This window comes from Pagrus pagrus, assembly GCF_965226575.1.
Source record: "Pagrus pagrus genome assembly, chromosome: 15".
In the NCBI taxonomy this organism is placed as follows: Eukaryota; Metazoa; Chordata; class Actinopteri; order Spariformes; family Sparidae; genus Pagrus; species Pagrus pagrus.
This window is the reverse complement of record NC_140199.1, coordinates 751,947-768,845: the sequence shown is the minus strand read 5'-3', so window position 1 is coordinate 768,845 and position 16,899 is coordinate 751,947. Positions and strand designations below refer to the sequence as shown.

General features: G+C 44.6%; 1 protein-coding gene across 3 annotated transcripts; it reads left to right on the top strand.

Annotated features, from left to right (window-relative positions):
- The first annotated feature begins 3,100 nt into the window (after nt 1–3,100).
- sncga (synuclein, gamma a) lies at nt 3,101–14,059 on the top strand. Of its 3 annotated transcripts, XM_084375960.1 has the most exons (8): nt 3,101–3,217; nt 5,983–6,087; nt 8,388–8,634; nt 10,820–10,861; nt 11,059–11,186; nt 11,479–11,505; nt 13,210–13,266; nt 13,381–14,059. In XM_084375960.1, exons 3-7 carry the CDS (start codon nt 8,514–8,516, stop codon nt 13,264–13,266), a joined length of 375 nt encoding a protein of 124 aa, XP_084232086.1. In that variant the 5' UTR covers nt 3,101–3,217; nt 5,983–6,087; nt 8,388–8,513; the 3' UTR covers nt 13,381–14,059. The 3 variants fall into 3 exon arrangements, with proteins under 3 accessions (XP_084232086.1, XP_084232088.1, XP_084232087.1); XM_084375962.1 differs by lacking the exon at nt 11,479–11,505 and having other exon boundaries at nt 3,102–3,217; XM_084375961.1 differs by lacking the exons at nt 3,101–3,217; nt 5,983–6,087 and having other exon boundaries at nt 8,289–8,634.
- Nucleotides 14,060–16,899: the final 2,840 nt, after the last annotated feature.

Sequence of the window (16,899 nt, the reverse complement as noted above, 5' to 3'; positions counted from 1 at the left end):
ACCATATCTTTTGCCAGAAATAAGGTCCAGGTTGTAAAAAACGGTACTTATCCTTTAATTCTCAGGATCTGAGAATAACTCACCCTGTGAGGAGGAGAAAGTTCTGATCAGAAAGGACTTGTTGATCGAGTATTGACAGGCCCAGAGGAGGAGAGCTAACTAACTTAGCTTCCTACTAAATGCTTTTAAGTTCTGTTCAATAAAAGAAGAACTATTTTTTGTCGTGAACATCTGGAAAAAGATTAAAAGAAAATATTACAAATCTAAATTGTATCAAACAAACATAATATAAATGAATAAATGGGTTCTCGTCTGACTTACATCAGTAATGAACCCACAATCTGTCTGGTCAGTCTTTGCTGAGTCAACACAGGATTAACTCTACACAACACTACACTTAACTTTACAGTCAACACTAAAGTGCCTAACATCATAAAATGTGAACAATCTGTTTATTGTCAAATAAAACATGACATATCAACCAATTCAATGTAAAACGTCGTAAAAGCGTCTTTCTTTGTTCTCCTGAAGTGGAGGAGGTTTTTTGTCAGCGTGTTTTATATTATCAGTCTAAAGTTTTCTCATCAAATCAATAATAATAATTATTGATAATAATAATAATAATTAAAGCTGCAAGCAGCGATGAACGGGCCCTCGCCCCCCCACGTACGTCGGGCCGTGGCGCCGTCGGAGGGCAGACGCAGAGGGCGAGTCTGTCCACTATGTGGCCCGAGAGCTCACCCATCAGTTATATGTCATGTTGTAATGTGTGATTTGGAGAAAACAGCCTGTGAATGTCATGTAAACTGGATGATGTTTGTCGTCACAGCACATAGCTGAGCGAAAGATAGCGCCTCAGTGAGCTTCTGTCAGAAATGCATGTATGTGTTATGTGAGAGAAAGTGTGTGTGTGTGTGTGTGTGTGTGTCTTTTGGTTTCACTTCTGTTTTGTTGTGCTTGCTTTTATTGTGTGAAGCTCTTTGTGCTACATTGTATTTGTATTAAATGTGCGATATAAATGACATCTGATTGATTGATATCAGGCTGACCCACAACACAACGTAGCCACCTAGTGGACAGTTTGTGTCCAACACACACCACACACTGACGTGGCTCTTACAGTGGCCAAGCATTGAAAGTTCAGACTGTCATGCCCACCAGGAATAACGTAGGCGAAAGCTTTTTACAACTCTTCATCATCAAGGTATGAGGATGACTCTTAGTGACTGTGAAGTCTGTGGCGTTAAATCTGTAGGGAAAGTTAATTAAAGTACGAGCCACGGAAATGGGTGGAAATGGCGGCAACATCTCAACTTTGAACCAAAATGGCAAACTTCCCGTTGGACTGAGGTTGTGGGTCCAAGAGGCTTTTTTGTGCGTTTGGTCACGATACTTATGCGTGCCGAAATTCGTTAGTGCATGTGCATGTAGGAGGCGGAGCTTCAAGTTTGACAAAATGACCGCTGTGAACCAAAATGGCCGACTTCCTGTTGGACTGAGGGTTTCGGTGCCGAGGGGTATTTTGTGCGTCTGGTCATGATACATATGTTTATCGGAGGCAAAAGCTTTTGACAAGGTGTCATCATCAAGGTCTGAACATGATATTTAGTGAGTGTGAAGTCTGTGGCGTTAAATCTGTAGGACTAGTGAAATAAAGTACGAGGCGTAGAAATTAAAAAAACTTAATGGGAAAAGCCATAAGGGGGCGTTAGGGGGCGCTACTGAGCTATCGTGCTGCACATGAGGGCAGTTGTAGTATCGAATTAACGTACTCATGTGTAACGAGCTACGGGCCGAATCTGGTGACCCATGACTCATGCAGCCAGTGTAGTTACATGATCCCACACTGATTTTGAGTCAATTGATCACATGACCTGGAAGCTATTGAGCTAACATGCAAATATTTACATATAAAAATTAATGAAAATTAATAATAATTAAAACTGCAAGCAGTGATGAACGGGCCCTCGCCCCCCACGTACGTTGGGCTGTGGCGCCGTCGGAGGCCTGTGTGCACAGATGTGTGCTTGTCTGTTGCCTGTGGAAATGTCCTACCTAAATGGGATTTGTGTCACACAAAACACAACAGTGACATCTTCAGTGACTTTCTGTGTCCAGTGGGTGGTGCTATGGATATGACACAGTATTGATGCAGAGACGTATTCAGGGTGAGCTCCTCTACATGTGTGAGCAATTTGATGCAGATGGGAAATTGTATGTTGAAGTTATAAGGACTTCTTGCGCGATGGCGAAGGATCGAAATTGACCTCACCGCCACACCCACCAAGCACAACACAGGCTGTTGAAGGTCTGAGGATGCTGCTGAGTGAATGTGAAGTCTGTGGTGTTAAATCTGTAGGACGAGTTAGTTAAAGTACGAGGCACAGACATATTGGGTCAGTACAGAATGGGAAAAGCCATAAGGGGGTCATCGAAATTGACCGCACTGCCACGCCCAACAGGAATAACGTAGGCAAAAGCTTTTCACAACTTTCATCATCAAGGCATGAGGATGATACTTAGTGACTGGGAAGTCTGTGGGGTTAAATCTGTAGGCCAAGTTAAACAATGTACGAGGCTTAGAAATGGGTTCCTACAGAATAGGAAAAGCCATAAGGGGTGTTGCAAAGTTGAACACACTGCCACGCCCACCAGGTATAACGTAGGCGAAAGCTTTTGACAAGGTGTCATCACCAAGTTCTGAAGATGATATTTAGTGAGTGTGAAGTCTGTGGCTTTAAATCTGTAGGATGAGTTAGTTAAAGTACGAGGCACAGACATTGGGTCCGTACAGAATGGGAAAAGCCATAAGGGGGCGTTAGGGGGCGCTACTGAGCTTTCGTGCTGCGCATGAGGGCATGAAGCTGAAGGGGCTCAAAAGTGTGTTTTTCTCCTGAAGCCCCTGAACGTTACGTGGCAGACAGTCAACGATGATGACTAAACACATTGTTCACATCAAACGCCACATGCTCTCCTCCGACTTTCACCATAATCAGATGAAATGATGTGATATCGCCGCAGACGTCACATGACTGAGGCTCAGCTGTGATCATCACAGTCACAAACTTAACGAACCCTCTTTATACCATTTATAGAGATGATTCTGCTCGTCACGTCTCACCAGACAAAAACTCATCGACTGGAGTTCAAACTGTGGACCAGAACCAGAACCCAGCTGATCTGATGCTGCTGCACTGATGTCCTTCCTGTCCTGAAGGTAATGAAACAACAAACTGAAACCAAACAATGTTAAAGCCGCTTCTCAAACTGTTTCCTGAACAAATCTGACCTCAGTTTTTATTGATCATCAATAATTATCAGGGAAGCAAATAATAAAGGTTCACGTGAGATCAGCAGGACACCATCAGCAAACATGTTCATTCTGAGTTTCACTCCATATTTTCATCCACGACCGTGCTGCAGTGGTTCTGTGGGACCCGCCCCCAGTTTGAGAACCACTGCCTATCGGACCGGTCCAGTGTCCCCCCAAGGCCTTAAACCCTGAGCCCTCAAAAACCTCACGGACCTCACCTGGTCACTTCTTGACTTGACTTTGTGGGTTTATGACTTTTTATTGAACATTTTAAAATATATGATGATAAAAACAAAACACAGAAACATGTTCGGACGTGTCAGCGATAGAAATCACTGTTGTTTTAATAATAAACTGAGTGACGAGCCAGCTGTACGTAAAGGTCTGTTTGATGTTGCGTGATAGAATAACAACATTAAACAGATGTAAACGAGCACCAGCATCTGGTTTAGCATCGTTAGCTTCTCTCCTGCTAACCCTGCGTTTAAAGGTGCAGTCTGTAAGAATTTTAGTAAAAAAACCTTAAAAAGTGAAATTATTAACAAAAAATTAAGAAAACAGTCCTGACGTCTGTCAAACACGTCTGAGTTTGTGTTGCAGAGACATCTATTGAAGTTAGCATGCTAACCAGCTAGCCCCCTCTGCTCTGAGCTCCCAGCTGACACGACCACTAGCTGCACGGTTAACTGAGCTAACGGCAGCTACAGTTAGCAGCAGTTAGCAGGTGGTCAATTCTTACATACAGCAGCGTTAATGTTACGACCCTATGAACTGTGGGTAATTCCCTCAGGGAGAGTGTGCAGAAACATCGACTGATGGAAAGTGTTCATGGTGTCACCTGCAGTGTCGTCACACTCAGCCGGTCCACTGATGATGTCAGAGACCGGTTCTGTTTAGGACATCAAGACGTCTTCACGCTCAGTCAACACGCAGCGTCTGTAACATACAGGAGCTGAACTGAGACACAGGAAACTGAGTAATCAGATTACTATTATGGAGTCTGTCATTCATCTGATCTCTGATGACACCTGCTGTATATTTGTGACCACAGGGTGCCGCTGTTTATCCGTCAGACTGCATGAACACAACGTCACACAGTCACTTTGCCACCATGAACCACATGATCTGATATATTATATCACAATATAAACCAAACTGTAATATTCCTGCAGCTGGAGCTCCACAAAGTGGAATAACTGCAAATACAGTTTTAAGTCTTAATTTTACATGTTTATTTATTTATTAATCTATTTATTTGGCTTTTACTGTTTAATTAAAGGAGCAGTCTGTAGTTTAGGTGAAGAAATGTAAATGAGGAGCAAAAGAATCAAACTAAATAAACAAACTGACTTTGTTTTCATAACTGAATTAACAAACTGACCTCAAAGGAGTTTTACTTTGTGTATATGTGGCGGACCCTGCCACCTTTCTATCTTCAGACAGTGTTCTGGACCTTATTTTCCTCTGAGAACAGCTGGTTTATTCACTGATGGAAACAGTTTGTGTTATGACCTCATTAATATTGTAAATATTGATTTTGTCACTGTTGTTCTGAAACTAAAGTGATCACAGAGACAGACATGTGAGACACACACACACGCTCACACACACACTCACACACACACACACACAGACAGACACACAGACACACACTCACACACACACAGACACACACACTCACTCACACACACACTCACACACACACTCTCCTCATTAGGACGCTGCAGTGATCAATTAGCAGGCAGCTGTTGGATTCCTCACAGAGGTGATCTGGAGCGAGCTGTACAGATCTTCTGCTGACGAGTCAGCTCCAGTTAACACAACAGAACATATTCAGTACCAGCTCTGACTCTGGGTCCACACAGCTCTGATATCAGTGTCTGTTCAATTATTCTGTCAATAAACAGGAGTGACAGTGACATGAGTCCAGTGTGGCTCAGTCCGGCCCATCGGATCATTAAACGTGCTGATCACAACTCACACTGTGTGTGTGTGTGTGTGTGTGTGTGTGTGTGTGAGTGTGTGTCTGTGTGTGTATGTGTGTGTGTCTGTGTGTGTATGTGTCTGTGTGTCTGTGTGTCTGTGTGTGTTATTGTGCTGAAGTTATTTTCCACTCTATTATCTTCTGTTTCATCTGAATTAAAGACTTCATTGTCTGCTGTCACACACACACAGACACACACTCTCACACACACAGACACACACTCTCACACACACAGACACACTCTCACACACACAGACACACACTCTCACACACACAGACACACACTCTCACACACACAGACACACACAGTGGGCTGCTGTCTGTGGGCTCAGTTGGACTCAGCTGTGTGATATCTGGTCTGGTGGTCTGAATATAACTTCTGTTGGAGGTCAACATGTTTCAGTGAAACAGAGCGAATCATGTGACGACCCCTCCGGTGCACGTTGTGACCCTCTGAAGGACCTGAGCCTGATGTTGGGAACCACTGGACTTTATCAGCTAACTGTATAATCAATAAGTGCTTTCAGCTGATAACAACGTATCCGCCTGTGCTCCTTTAACCTGTGTGTTGTCTGGGTGTAATTCTTGGACCTGCTCGGTCTCTTGATCCTCCACGTTGGTTCTGTGTGAACAGTCTTGCTTCAGAGTATATCAGCGATCTGCTGACACCATCTTCTTCTTCCAGGTCCCTCAGGTCTTCTGAACACTGCCTGTTAGTTGACTCGGTCCAGACTGAGAAGATGAGGGACGGTGCGTTCGCTGTCCTGGGTCCATCTCCACCGGGAGTCAGGTCAGCGAACTCTCTTCAAATCACAGGTTTCTCTTTTCAGTGTTTATGAAACAGCCTCTGATGCTTCTGATGATTAAAAACGACCTGAATCAGCAAACGAGACCATCAGCGAACAGACTGATGTTTAGCACGCGCTAGGTGTTAGCCAGGTCTTTACAGCAGCAGGTGCTGGTGTCATACCGCTTTTGTCCAAAGGGGGCGCTAGAATCAACAACAACTTGTAGCTGAAGGTTTTTTTATGTTGCAAAAACACTTGGTCAGGGTTAGAAAACATCCTGGTTTAGATTAAAATACCTGTTTTGGTCGTCATGACTACAGAAGGAGATGATCCGACTTCCTGTGAAAAAAAGGCAATTTTGTCGCCATAAAACCAGCAGCACAGTTCTGACTGAAACGGACTTATTAGCTGTAATAATGTGATTTTATTTACATTGTCATGTTGTTTTTGTCCGTGTGGATGAATTGTTGCTTTGTGCACTTTGAGGACGACTTTCAGCCCAAACTGACGTCAGAACAAATACAGAACGGGTCATATTTGTGTTGCAGGTCGTGATTCAGACCCAAACTTTAGGAAACATTTGACGGGTCAGAACCTTCAGTACGAGATACAAAGAAACATCAGAGAATTAAACATCATTATTTATTTCTTTAAGTGATGTTTTGAGTTATTTTAGAGAAATTAGAGATAAATCGTGAGTTTGTTCTTCTGATAGAGAAAACTACACAGAGATCAATGAAGTGTGTGTGTGTGTGTGTGTGTGTGTGTGTGTGTGTGTGTGTGTGTGTGGTCAGTATTGATCAATGCAGCTGGGTGGACAGCTCTCATCGCCACGGTAACCCACAGCAGCCCATAATGCAGCCGACCATCCTGATGAAATGAAATAAAATCAGTCTAAAAATAGACGATGGCTGTTAGCGAATCAGAGGAGGGGTGAGGCAGCCAAGGGTGTGTCTGAGAGGAGTGTGTGTGTGTGTGTGTGTGTGTGTGCGTGTGTGTGTGTGTGTGTGTGTGCGTGTGTGCGTGTGTGTGTGTGTTGCTGAGTCAGACCCAGGTTCCTGTAAGGACACAGTAGACTCCTCCTGCTTCTTCTCTTCACCTCCCCTCTCTCTCTCCTCTGTGATGTCAGCCGGCGGCCATGTTGGCGCATTATGATGAGACTCCATGATGTTTCTGTCCGTCAGATGTAAAGATGGCGTCCGTTCAGACCAATGAGAATTGCTCAGCGTTTACTTCCTGGTTATGCGGCCCATTGAATATGTGCAGTAGAGTTCCCCACGCTGGCCCCGCCCACCAGTTCCCGTTCAGCCTATAGGCTTCACATTGTGATGACATCACAGATTTTTAATCGTCTTGAGCAAAGCATTAGAAATATAAAACCTCCATGGATCAAACATGCAGAACAGAAAGAGTCGTAATCCACCTCGTCTGCGGTTCCTGTTTTTAGCTGCAATACCACGAGTGGCCACCGGGACAGGTTGAAGCAAGGCTGTGCAGCCGCGAGACATGACAGCAGCCAATCACAGCTCGCTGTCGTTCACAGCCTGTGTTCAGTCAGCACTCAGCACAGACTCTGGTTCTGGTTCTGGTTCTCTGTCTCCTCTCTGGAACGTTACGTTCATGAAGTAAAGTCCGTTTCCCCTCCAGCTCCAGTCAGCAGTCAACAGAACAGAACCTGGATCACCTCCGGATCACTGCTGCAGTCAGGCTGATCAACAGGAGTGAAGATAAATCACCTTATTAAGTTACTAAGTAATCTCTGAGCTCTGCCCCGTCTGTAAACGGCTCCGGATCAGAACCTGATGAGACTCCAGGTGTTTATTCCTGCAGGAGGTCTGGATCTGCACCGACTCTCCTCCAGAGACAACAAAGCACAGCGACACGCGAATACTGAATATTTTCATCTTGTGTAAATATGGAAATGTTGCATGTTGGCGAATTCACGACTTTGTGTGAAATATTGTCGTACAGATAAATAAACGTGTTGGAGAAAACAATCTGAAACTTTATAAATCTCAGCTTCATTTATCCGTCAATCATCTGGTTCACACTGTGGTCCCGCCTCTGACTGGGCAGAGAGCCAATCATAGCTGGCCGCTCCCTGGACACGCCCCTCCTCCTCCTCTCTCTCTTCTTCAGTGTTTTTCTACCTCTGTCTCTCCACCACTTTCCCCTCTCTCTCTCTCCACTGCAAAACAAGAGTCCCATGTCATCTCTATAAATTACTCTCTCTCTCTCACGTGCCCTCTCTCCACCCCTTCTCTCTCTCTCTCTCTCTCCCTCTCTGTCTTTCATCCATTAGCAGGGAGAAGGAGACGAGAGGACAGAGGCACACAGAGCAGCAGAAGAAGAAGAGGTAGAAGAAGAGAGAAAACAAGTGAATAAGACTAGAAGAAGAAGAAGAAGAAGAGAGGAGAAGCAAAGCATCATGGACGCTCTGAAGAAGGGAATCTCCATGGCGAAGGGTGGAGTGGTGGCCGCCGCCGAGAAGACGAAGGCCGGAGTGGAGGAGGCCGCCGCCAAGACCAAGGAGGGGGTCATCTATGTCGGTAAGAGGGCGGATGGAGGGATGGATGGAGGGGAGAGGAGTAAAAAGAAAAACTGGCAAATAAAAAGTTCAGTTTGACTTGAAATTATGAAATCTGTGAGCTGGAGGACGGAGGGAGGAGTGGAAGGAGTCTTAAAAACATTAAAATCTTAAACAGAACAAAAAGAGAAAAGTGTTGTTCATGATGACATCATGCATGAAATTTAAAGATGTTGTAGTCGGTTTATATCAAAGGACAGATGGAAGGAAAGAAAGAAACTCAGAGAGAAGCTGCACATTAATTCATCAGTGATTTGAGTTTCTGGCGGAGGGACGGAGGGACGGAGGGACGGGTGGAGGAGTGATTCAACATTAAACTTGGATGATGGAGAACAAGAAGATGAATCTTAAAATATTCACATGAGATCTTGAAGCTCCTCGCTGAACATCAGAGAGGCGGTCGGGCTCGAGGGAGGACTGCAGCGCCCCCTGCTGCTCAGAGAAACATGACTCAGCATTAATAACATCTACAGGACCTGAAACATGACTCAGCATTAACAAAGACAACATGGCTGCCAGCCGGGACCGTCATCTGTACGCTCTCAGAACCAACAGAACCACGTGTCATACCCACTGCCCTCCACTCAGTCTTCAGGTTAAAGATCATTGTTGCATCACACTTTGGGTTCTGGGTGAAGAACCGCTCTTTCCTCAGAACATTCTGTCATCGTCTGACTAAACAACATTTTTGTTGAGTTGCCAAGTAGGAAATAAGTTTCTGTGATCTGACGGCAGCGTGAGGACGACAGAAACGCGTGAGTCCGTCTCCTCATGGATCCAACGTTATGTTTGTCAGGCAGCTCGTTATCTTTCTGGAGGTCCAGTTCAGATCACAGCGGCTGTCCTGACGTATAATCCTCTGTGTCTTCACCAGTTTGGGACATTTCCTGTTCAGCTCGCGGTCCGTGGACATTCGCCAGAGATCAAAACATACTAATTGTTTATTGATTAAAGTCCATTAGAGGAGATTAAACCTGCAGGCTCATTAAATATGCATGATATCTGGTGATAGGCTGCCTTCCTGTAACTGATGGTGAACATCAGCCTCAAACAGCTGCTGTGTCTGTGGGTCACTGTTCACTCACACAAAGACGCCGTTCAGTCTGATCCATCACGTGTCGGAGCAGACGGACGCCCACAGGGAGAACTGGACCGGGACCAAGCAACCAGCCGGCTCAGACCTACTGCATTTCCTCTCATGTCCACTAGAGACAGAGACAAAAACCAATGAGAGCCCGGAGAAATAACGTGCACAGACCTGGCGGTGCGAGCTGATTGGCTGTTGGCTGTAGTCTTTGTGGTGCGTTCAAGTGCAGCTTTTCAGTCGGGACACAAGAGATGTGAGAGGACTCAACAGTCGACCTTCATCACTGCTGGTTCTTGAGTACATTTACTCAAGTGTTTATTTACTGTAGTTACTGATTACTTTGACAGATTCATTTTATTATAAAATGTAATTAATATTCAACAACAGTCAGCTGATAAATGATGATGTGTTTTATGTATTAACTACATTTCATCTATTTGATCAATATTAGTTCATTTATACTAAATATAAATCCTTGTTTACCAGCCGCAGCATTGAAGTGATGAAGACATGATAACAACACAGAAATGTAATATTTAGGACTGAGTACTTTATTACAGGAGTACTTCCTCCAGCCCTGCTCGGTGTAAACTGGGTGACATGAATAAATAATTGAGCGAGCAGCTGGAGAGGAAACCAGGTCAGCTGTTATATCTCACATGTGACTCTGATCTGTTTGATTTCTTTCAACGTTAGAACGTCAAAACAAATGTGGATCAGAAACTACGTCACGTGATTCACTGAGCAGAACGAACATTTCTAACCTCTCTGCTGTTTTTCTGTTCAGCAACACTTCCTGCAAATGTTTCAAATTAAAAAGTCAACGTTTGCCCTTTCAAACTAAAGGTAAGGTGGAGGTGATGGGAGAGTGTTTGACGTGACTGTAAACGGACGTTGTTCTGTATTTATAACGTGAACATGTTGAGAAGACGACTCTCATCAACATCTCATCAAATATTCTGATAAAACAGGAGAACGACACAATAAAGGCCCGTCTCTAATAAACGGCTGTAAATCAGATTTGACTCCATTTAAACGTTTTTTTTTTCTTCTTTTCCAGGAAACAAGACGATGGAGGGCGTAGTGACCAGCGTCAACACAGGTGATCAGACTGTTTGTTAGCAGACGCTACAGTTTCAGAGGAGCCTCACTGGGATCTGTAATTACTTAGAATAAATGAAATGTTGGTGTTATATTAAAGTTTTAATTATTAAACAGCTGAGAGAAACTGTCCTCTGTCACTGTGAAGCTGGACAGTCCTCTGACTCCTCTTCCTGTTTCCTGTTTCCTGTCATCCAGTCGCCCAGAAGACGAACGAACAGGCCAACGTTGCTGCCGACACCGCAGTAACCGGGGCCAACGAGGTCGCCCAGGTGGCGGTGGAGGGGGTGGAGAGTGCGGCGGTGGCGAGCGGATTGGTCAAACTGGTGAGTGATGTCACACCAGAGTGATTGATGTCATTCATGAGCTTTATTTCTCTCATCAGTCTGTGATTAATTTATAAAATATTTTGTGCTTATTTTAATTTTTAAATGTCAAAATATTTTAACATTCTTTAAATTTTCCACGTGAGTCAACAGATTAACTCTTGTTTATATCTTCCTCTGCCTCATTTATAACATTTATAGTTTCACAGTTGTTAATATAAAGTCTGTGTTGTGTTGATACGTTTCATGTTGTGTTTCTGTTCATAACTCTCTGGTGATTGGCTGGGAGCAGGAGGAGGCGGGACCAGTGTCTGAGGAGGTGCCTGATTGGTCGGGGGGGTTGCATGGCATGATGCTCGTTAACTCTAACCCTTCTCTGATGTTTCTGCTGCTTCATTCAGAGGAAAACTCATTTTATTTACACACGTTTCAAATCTGAATCTTTAATTATAAATGTTTTTGTCTCACTGCAGCTGTTTCCTGTTAATGTGACTAATTAGTTTGAGCTGAACTAACCGCAGCATGGAGACAATTTACCTTAACGATGAAGAGTTTAATCATGTGTAAGAAATATATTAACGACGTGACTCATCATTCACTTTATTTGCTCGTCATAACTTAATTTACACGGGAGCTTTACAATCATTTAAATTTAAAGTCTTTGGCTCTGTTGGTTTCAGAGTTGAGTCTCTGCACCTCACACTGTCCCTCGTCCCCTGAAAGGTCCTTTCTGTATGAGGTGTGGTGTGTGTGCACGGCACAAGCTTCATCATAAGTCTCTGGAGAGACGACGAAAACTGTTTTCATTTACATAAACAGCCAAATGAATGAATAAATAGAGGTCCTGGTGTTAGTGAGGTCCAGAACAAGGTCCCATTACATCTGCTCCTTCTATCTTTTATTGTAGCTGAATGTCAGAGTCTCTCTGGACTGACTGCAGTAGATCCAGTTCACCTGCAGCAGGTGTGGACACTCCTGATTAATGATTCACAGCAGCTTCATCCAAACAGACTCAGACTGTGAAGACACTCTGCTGTCCTGAAGCTGAACACTGTTGATGTGATACTTGATTTTACATAAGACACGTAGAAATGTGAAAGGTTAACTGACAACATTTTACTTTGACTGGACTGAAAGATAAAGATCAGCTGTGAATCAGCAGTGTAGAGAAGTTCAGATGCGTCTGTGACGACTGAAACATGAAGATCTCCTCCAGCGTCGCTGTAACTCACCAGCACCGACGAACTCGGCTGCTTCTTTCAGCTCAACTTCATCTCATCTCTCTTCTGCAGATAGGGGGCGCTCTCCTGTACAAGCTGCTGTCAGTTACACTTCTCCCAAAACAAATGATGCAAACAAACATGGACGCCGACCGTCACACGTTCTCGCACCAAAACAAACATGGACGCCGAGTTTAAAGGCGGAGCGGTTGTGGATATTTGGTTAAATGTGATTGGTCCAGCTCATTCCCGCCAGTCGTCACGTTGGTGTTGTGACTAACAGCTGTTGTGGGAGAAGTGGAGCTGTGTACCATAGACAGATGTACATAGACGCCGCATGACGTGCTGGGACGTAACCCAGCGTCGCCGCCATATTGGATGGGTCCCCTCACTCTCGGCTAGCACCAGACTCAATCATGAATTAATTTATACATTTTTTCAGTATGCCGTACCATATGTCTTTGTTAAAGAGCATAATACAAAGTCCTTCAGCACGAAAGCATGTGTTTTTAATGTGTGACAGCGTCCTGTATCGTAACTGAATCTCTGCTGTTTGTAACAAACAAAACCGTGTGAAAATCGTGGAGTTGTGATTAATTCAGTCGGGTTTACGCCTTCACCTTCCTCAGCAGACTTAAATGCACTGGGGACCAGCCAAGATGGCGGCCGCGCTGACACGTCCGCTCCAATAGGCAGCGTCAGTCAACGAGGCGTCTACGTATACATGTCTGTGCTGTGTACAGGAGCTGATTGGAGGAGGAGTCTGGAGGCAGTCATGTGACCTGTGATCTTCTCTCCTATAGGCTGACCTCCCAAAGACAGAAGCAGGAGGAGAACAGACTGAACAGGCTGCTCAGTAGGTGAGGAGACACCTGAGGAAAACACCTGAGAGAAGTTCAGTCAAATGTAAATAAGATTAAATGTAATTAAATTAAATTAACTGTCCTCCATTTTGTTTCCTGTCTCTCTGTCAGTGTCTGCAGTCACTTCCTCTTTCTTCCTGTCCAATGAGGAGCGAGAGAAGAGGAACATTTATACTCCGGCTGTCGCTCAACCCTTTGACCTCTGACCTCTGTGCAGTTTAACCTCACTAACCAAACCCTCCCCTCCTGTCACCATGGTAACACTGCCTCACCGTACACACTGATGTCAGGTTTTTAAACTCAGAGGTGATTTTAATCAGGTCGTATGTCATCCGTTATACTCTCAGCTGATTGGCTGAGTGTTCACATTAGATGCCACAAGTGTCCTACAAGCCCCGCCCCCTCCTGTCAATCACCAGGCTGACTCCGCCCCCTGACAGACGGACACCTGAAGCCTTTTAACTGCATGTCGCTTTACTGACACGCACACATTCACTAATAACTCACTCACACACACACTCACACTCACACACACACACATACACACACACACACTCACACACACACTCACACTCACACACACACACATACACACACACACACACACACTCACACACACACACATACACACACACACACACACTCACACACACACACACACACACACACATACACACACACACACTCACACACACACACACACACACACCCTGCAGTCGGTGTGTGATGCTAACGGAGCTTCAGCTGATTTCTTCTTTTACAAAAGTTCAATAAAATGAGTTTAAACCCGGCTGATCGTCTTTCTTCTTCACTGCTTCATTTAAACACACAGCGTATATTTCCCACAGCTAGGGGGCGCCAGAAAACAGAAAACGTCGGCCGGGTGTCGTGTGGAGGCTGGACGAGCTCAGAGTCGGTGCTGATCCAGACCGTCTGGAGGAACAAACACCTGGAGTCTCATCAGAGGATCCGAGGGGAGCTCAGATGTAGTGAGCCGGATCAGAGACGTGATTATATCCAGCCACTGTATTCTGTTATAGTGTGAACTGGTGGTAATCTGAATACAGTTACTGTTGCCAACATCGATTACTTGAAGGGTTTACTTCATCTTTCTTAGTTTTATTTGGTCTAAAATTCATACGAGGCGTGTAAGTGTTTCCTATCGCAGATTACAATAATATTCGTATATTTGACAGTGAACACCTGAGGACTTGTGCTGGTGGCGGTTCTGGCAGGAAAACACTTAAAAGTCACACAAACCTACATAAAGATACAAACATAAAACATCTAGAGGGAACGCCTCCTCAGGGATAATCCAACTGAGATGTGCTCCTACAATGTTAAAACTGAAGGTGTATATGAGGTTTTGGGTTTCAAGGGGTTCAAGGAAGAACAGTTTCCAGAGCAGAGTTTCTGACTGGCAACCTAACGGGCCGAGGTTCTGAGTGAGTCCGGGACAGATTCAGAGTGTGAGACCCAGCTGGTGTTCACTCTTCAAGCCTTCACAAAAGGACGTCGCTGGCTGGGAGGAGAACGGCCCGAGCTGCTTCCCGTCCTCAGTCAGGAGTCAGTCTCACCACCTGCACACAGGTGATCTGGATCCACTGCATCAGTCCAGACTCTGAAAATCAGCCCAAACAAAGAAAGATGGTCTTATCAGTGGGACTGCTGCCTGCATGGTACCTGTCTGACCTCCCACCGATTCGACCTGGGCTGCGATCAGCGACACACCCGACATCAGAACCACTCACTCTGTCACACAGCTCATGAAACAGTTTGTCGAATGTGACCCAAACTAAAGAAATGTGTCCGGATGGTAACAAACCTCTATCAGCACCTACAGTCGAGGGCCAGGAGGTGGAGCCAGCGAGCTGCTTGAGTACCTGCAGGTGAGTTAGACCAGTGTTTCACCTGCACGCATCAGGAGCACGAGGTTCAGAGTTCAGCTTCGATCGCTCACTGGAGATATTCTCATTTTAAAGATTTAAAGCTGAAACAAGCTGACGAGCTGCAGAACAACAGGCTCGTCCTCCGTCTTCACATCAACGTGTTCTGACACAGACCGGAGGAATAATAGATTTATTTACTGTATTTCATTTCACATCTAAAGAAACAGAACACACACTTTACATCTCGACTGAGAGGAAGCAGAAACAGCTGCTTCAGAGAGAAACGAGCTGGTCGAGCGTCGTCATGAGAAACGTTGAGACAAACAGGAAACGTTCACAGGAGGCGAAGAATCTGCTGAACAGGTTCAGACTCCTGATAATGAAGCTCAGCTCCACCCGGGCTCGTCAGCTCCACCCGGGCTCGTCAGCTCCACCCAAACATTCAAGAGCCATTAATGTTTTATGACTTCAGCCGCATGTTTGAACCAGACTTTAATTATTTCACGTGTCCTCTGTTGTGTGAGTTTCTCTGAGACTTAACATGCTAATTAAATTACTTTAGATTAAATATATTATATATCATATTTTGATGCTTCAGTTCAGTCTCACCGTCCTGCAGAAGACAGAAACATTAACAACAAAATATATTGTAAATATTAAAGAATCATCAGTTTCTCACCTGTACAGGTGAGTCTCCAGGTCCACTGACATGATTCTGGTGCCAGGTGACAGGTTTTTAACTCTGGAATCATTTTTTATATCTCTTTCTGTTATTGTTGTTTTACAGTCGTGAAAAATATCCAGAAACACGACATTATTTCAGCAGAACCGTCATTAACATGTTGATTTTGATGATTCTGGTGTCAAATGATCCTTTTTCACCTCTCGTGTTGTGGAAATGTTTTTAAGATAATGTGAAAAATATGCTGAAACACGAGACGAGACGAGACGAGACGAGACAAGACGAGATGAGATGAGATGAGATGAGAGGAGACGAGACGAGACGAGACGAACCTTTACTGATCTCCTGGAGGAGGACTTTGATTTGACGCAGCAGCACACAGAACAAACACTAAACAAATCCGTCACATCTCCTCAGTGATTTACAACCTGTACAGTGAACGACGTCCTCGATTCAAGAGAGGAAAAACTTCACATGCTGAGAAAACAAATCTTTCAACAGGAAAAAAAGATGTGAGAAACATCAGGAGGAGCCACAGAGGAGGATCCTCTCAGGACGGACAGACGGTCAGTGGACGTCACAGTGGACAAGTTGACGGAAAATCTGATACAAATTATAATTAACGTGAAGTGTTTGGATCCAGGAGACGACTGAGCAGGACGAGCCACACGACCTCCTCTCCACCGTGGTGACCTGGAAGAGGACAGGACACGAGGCAGAAACACAAAAAGTGAAAAAAGATATTCACAAATAAGAAATGAAACAGAAATGCTAAAGACACTGGATCTGTGCGTATACCTGTGAACACTTCCTGACACACAGTGAACACACACATCAAGACATAATGTCATTAGCACTTTGAGTGACACTGACATGTTTCATGTTTCAGAACTTTAAGTTCTGGTCGGTTCAGTTCGGCTCACAACTGACATCTTAGAACATTTCAGATCGTTTTTAGCTCAAACTGCTCGTTACATCTGCTGCTTCTGTCTGGACCGGGTCTGTCTGGACCGACTGCAGTGACTCAGATCACCTGATGTTCAGGTGTGCACACTGACT

What these genes read in the sequence shown, in the direction of transcription:
- sncga (XM_084375960.1), top strand. Translation starts at nt 8,514, where the DNA reads ATGGACGCTCTGAAGAAGGGAATCTCCATGGCGAAGGGTGGAGTGGTG. An exon ending in GGAGGGGGTCATCTATGTCG is followed by an intron (nt 8,635 to 10,819) that starts GTAAGAGGGCGG and finishes CTTCTTTTCCAG; the next exon opens with GAAACAAGACGATGGAGGGC. An exon ending in CGAGCGGATTGGTCAAACTG is followed by an intron (nt 11,187 to 11,478) that starts GTGAGTGATGTC and finishes GGCTGGGAGCAG; the next exon opens with GAGGAGGCGGGACCAGTGTC.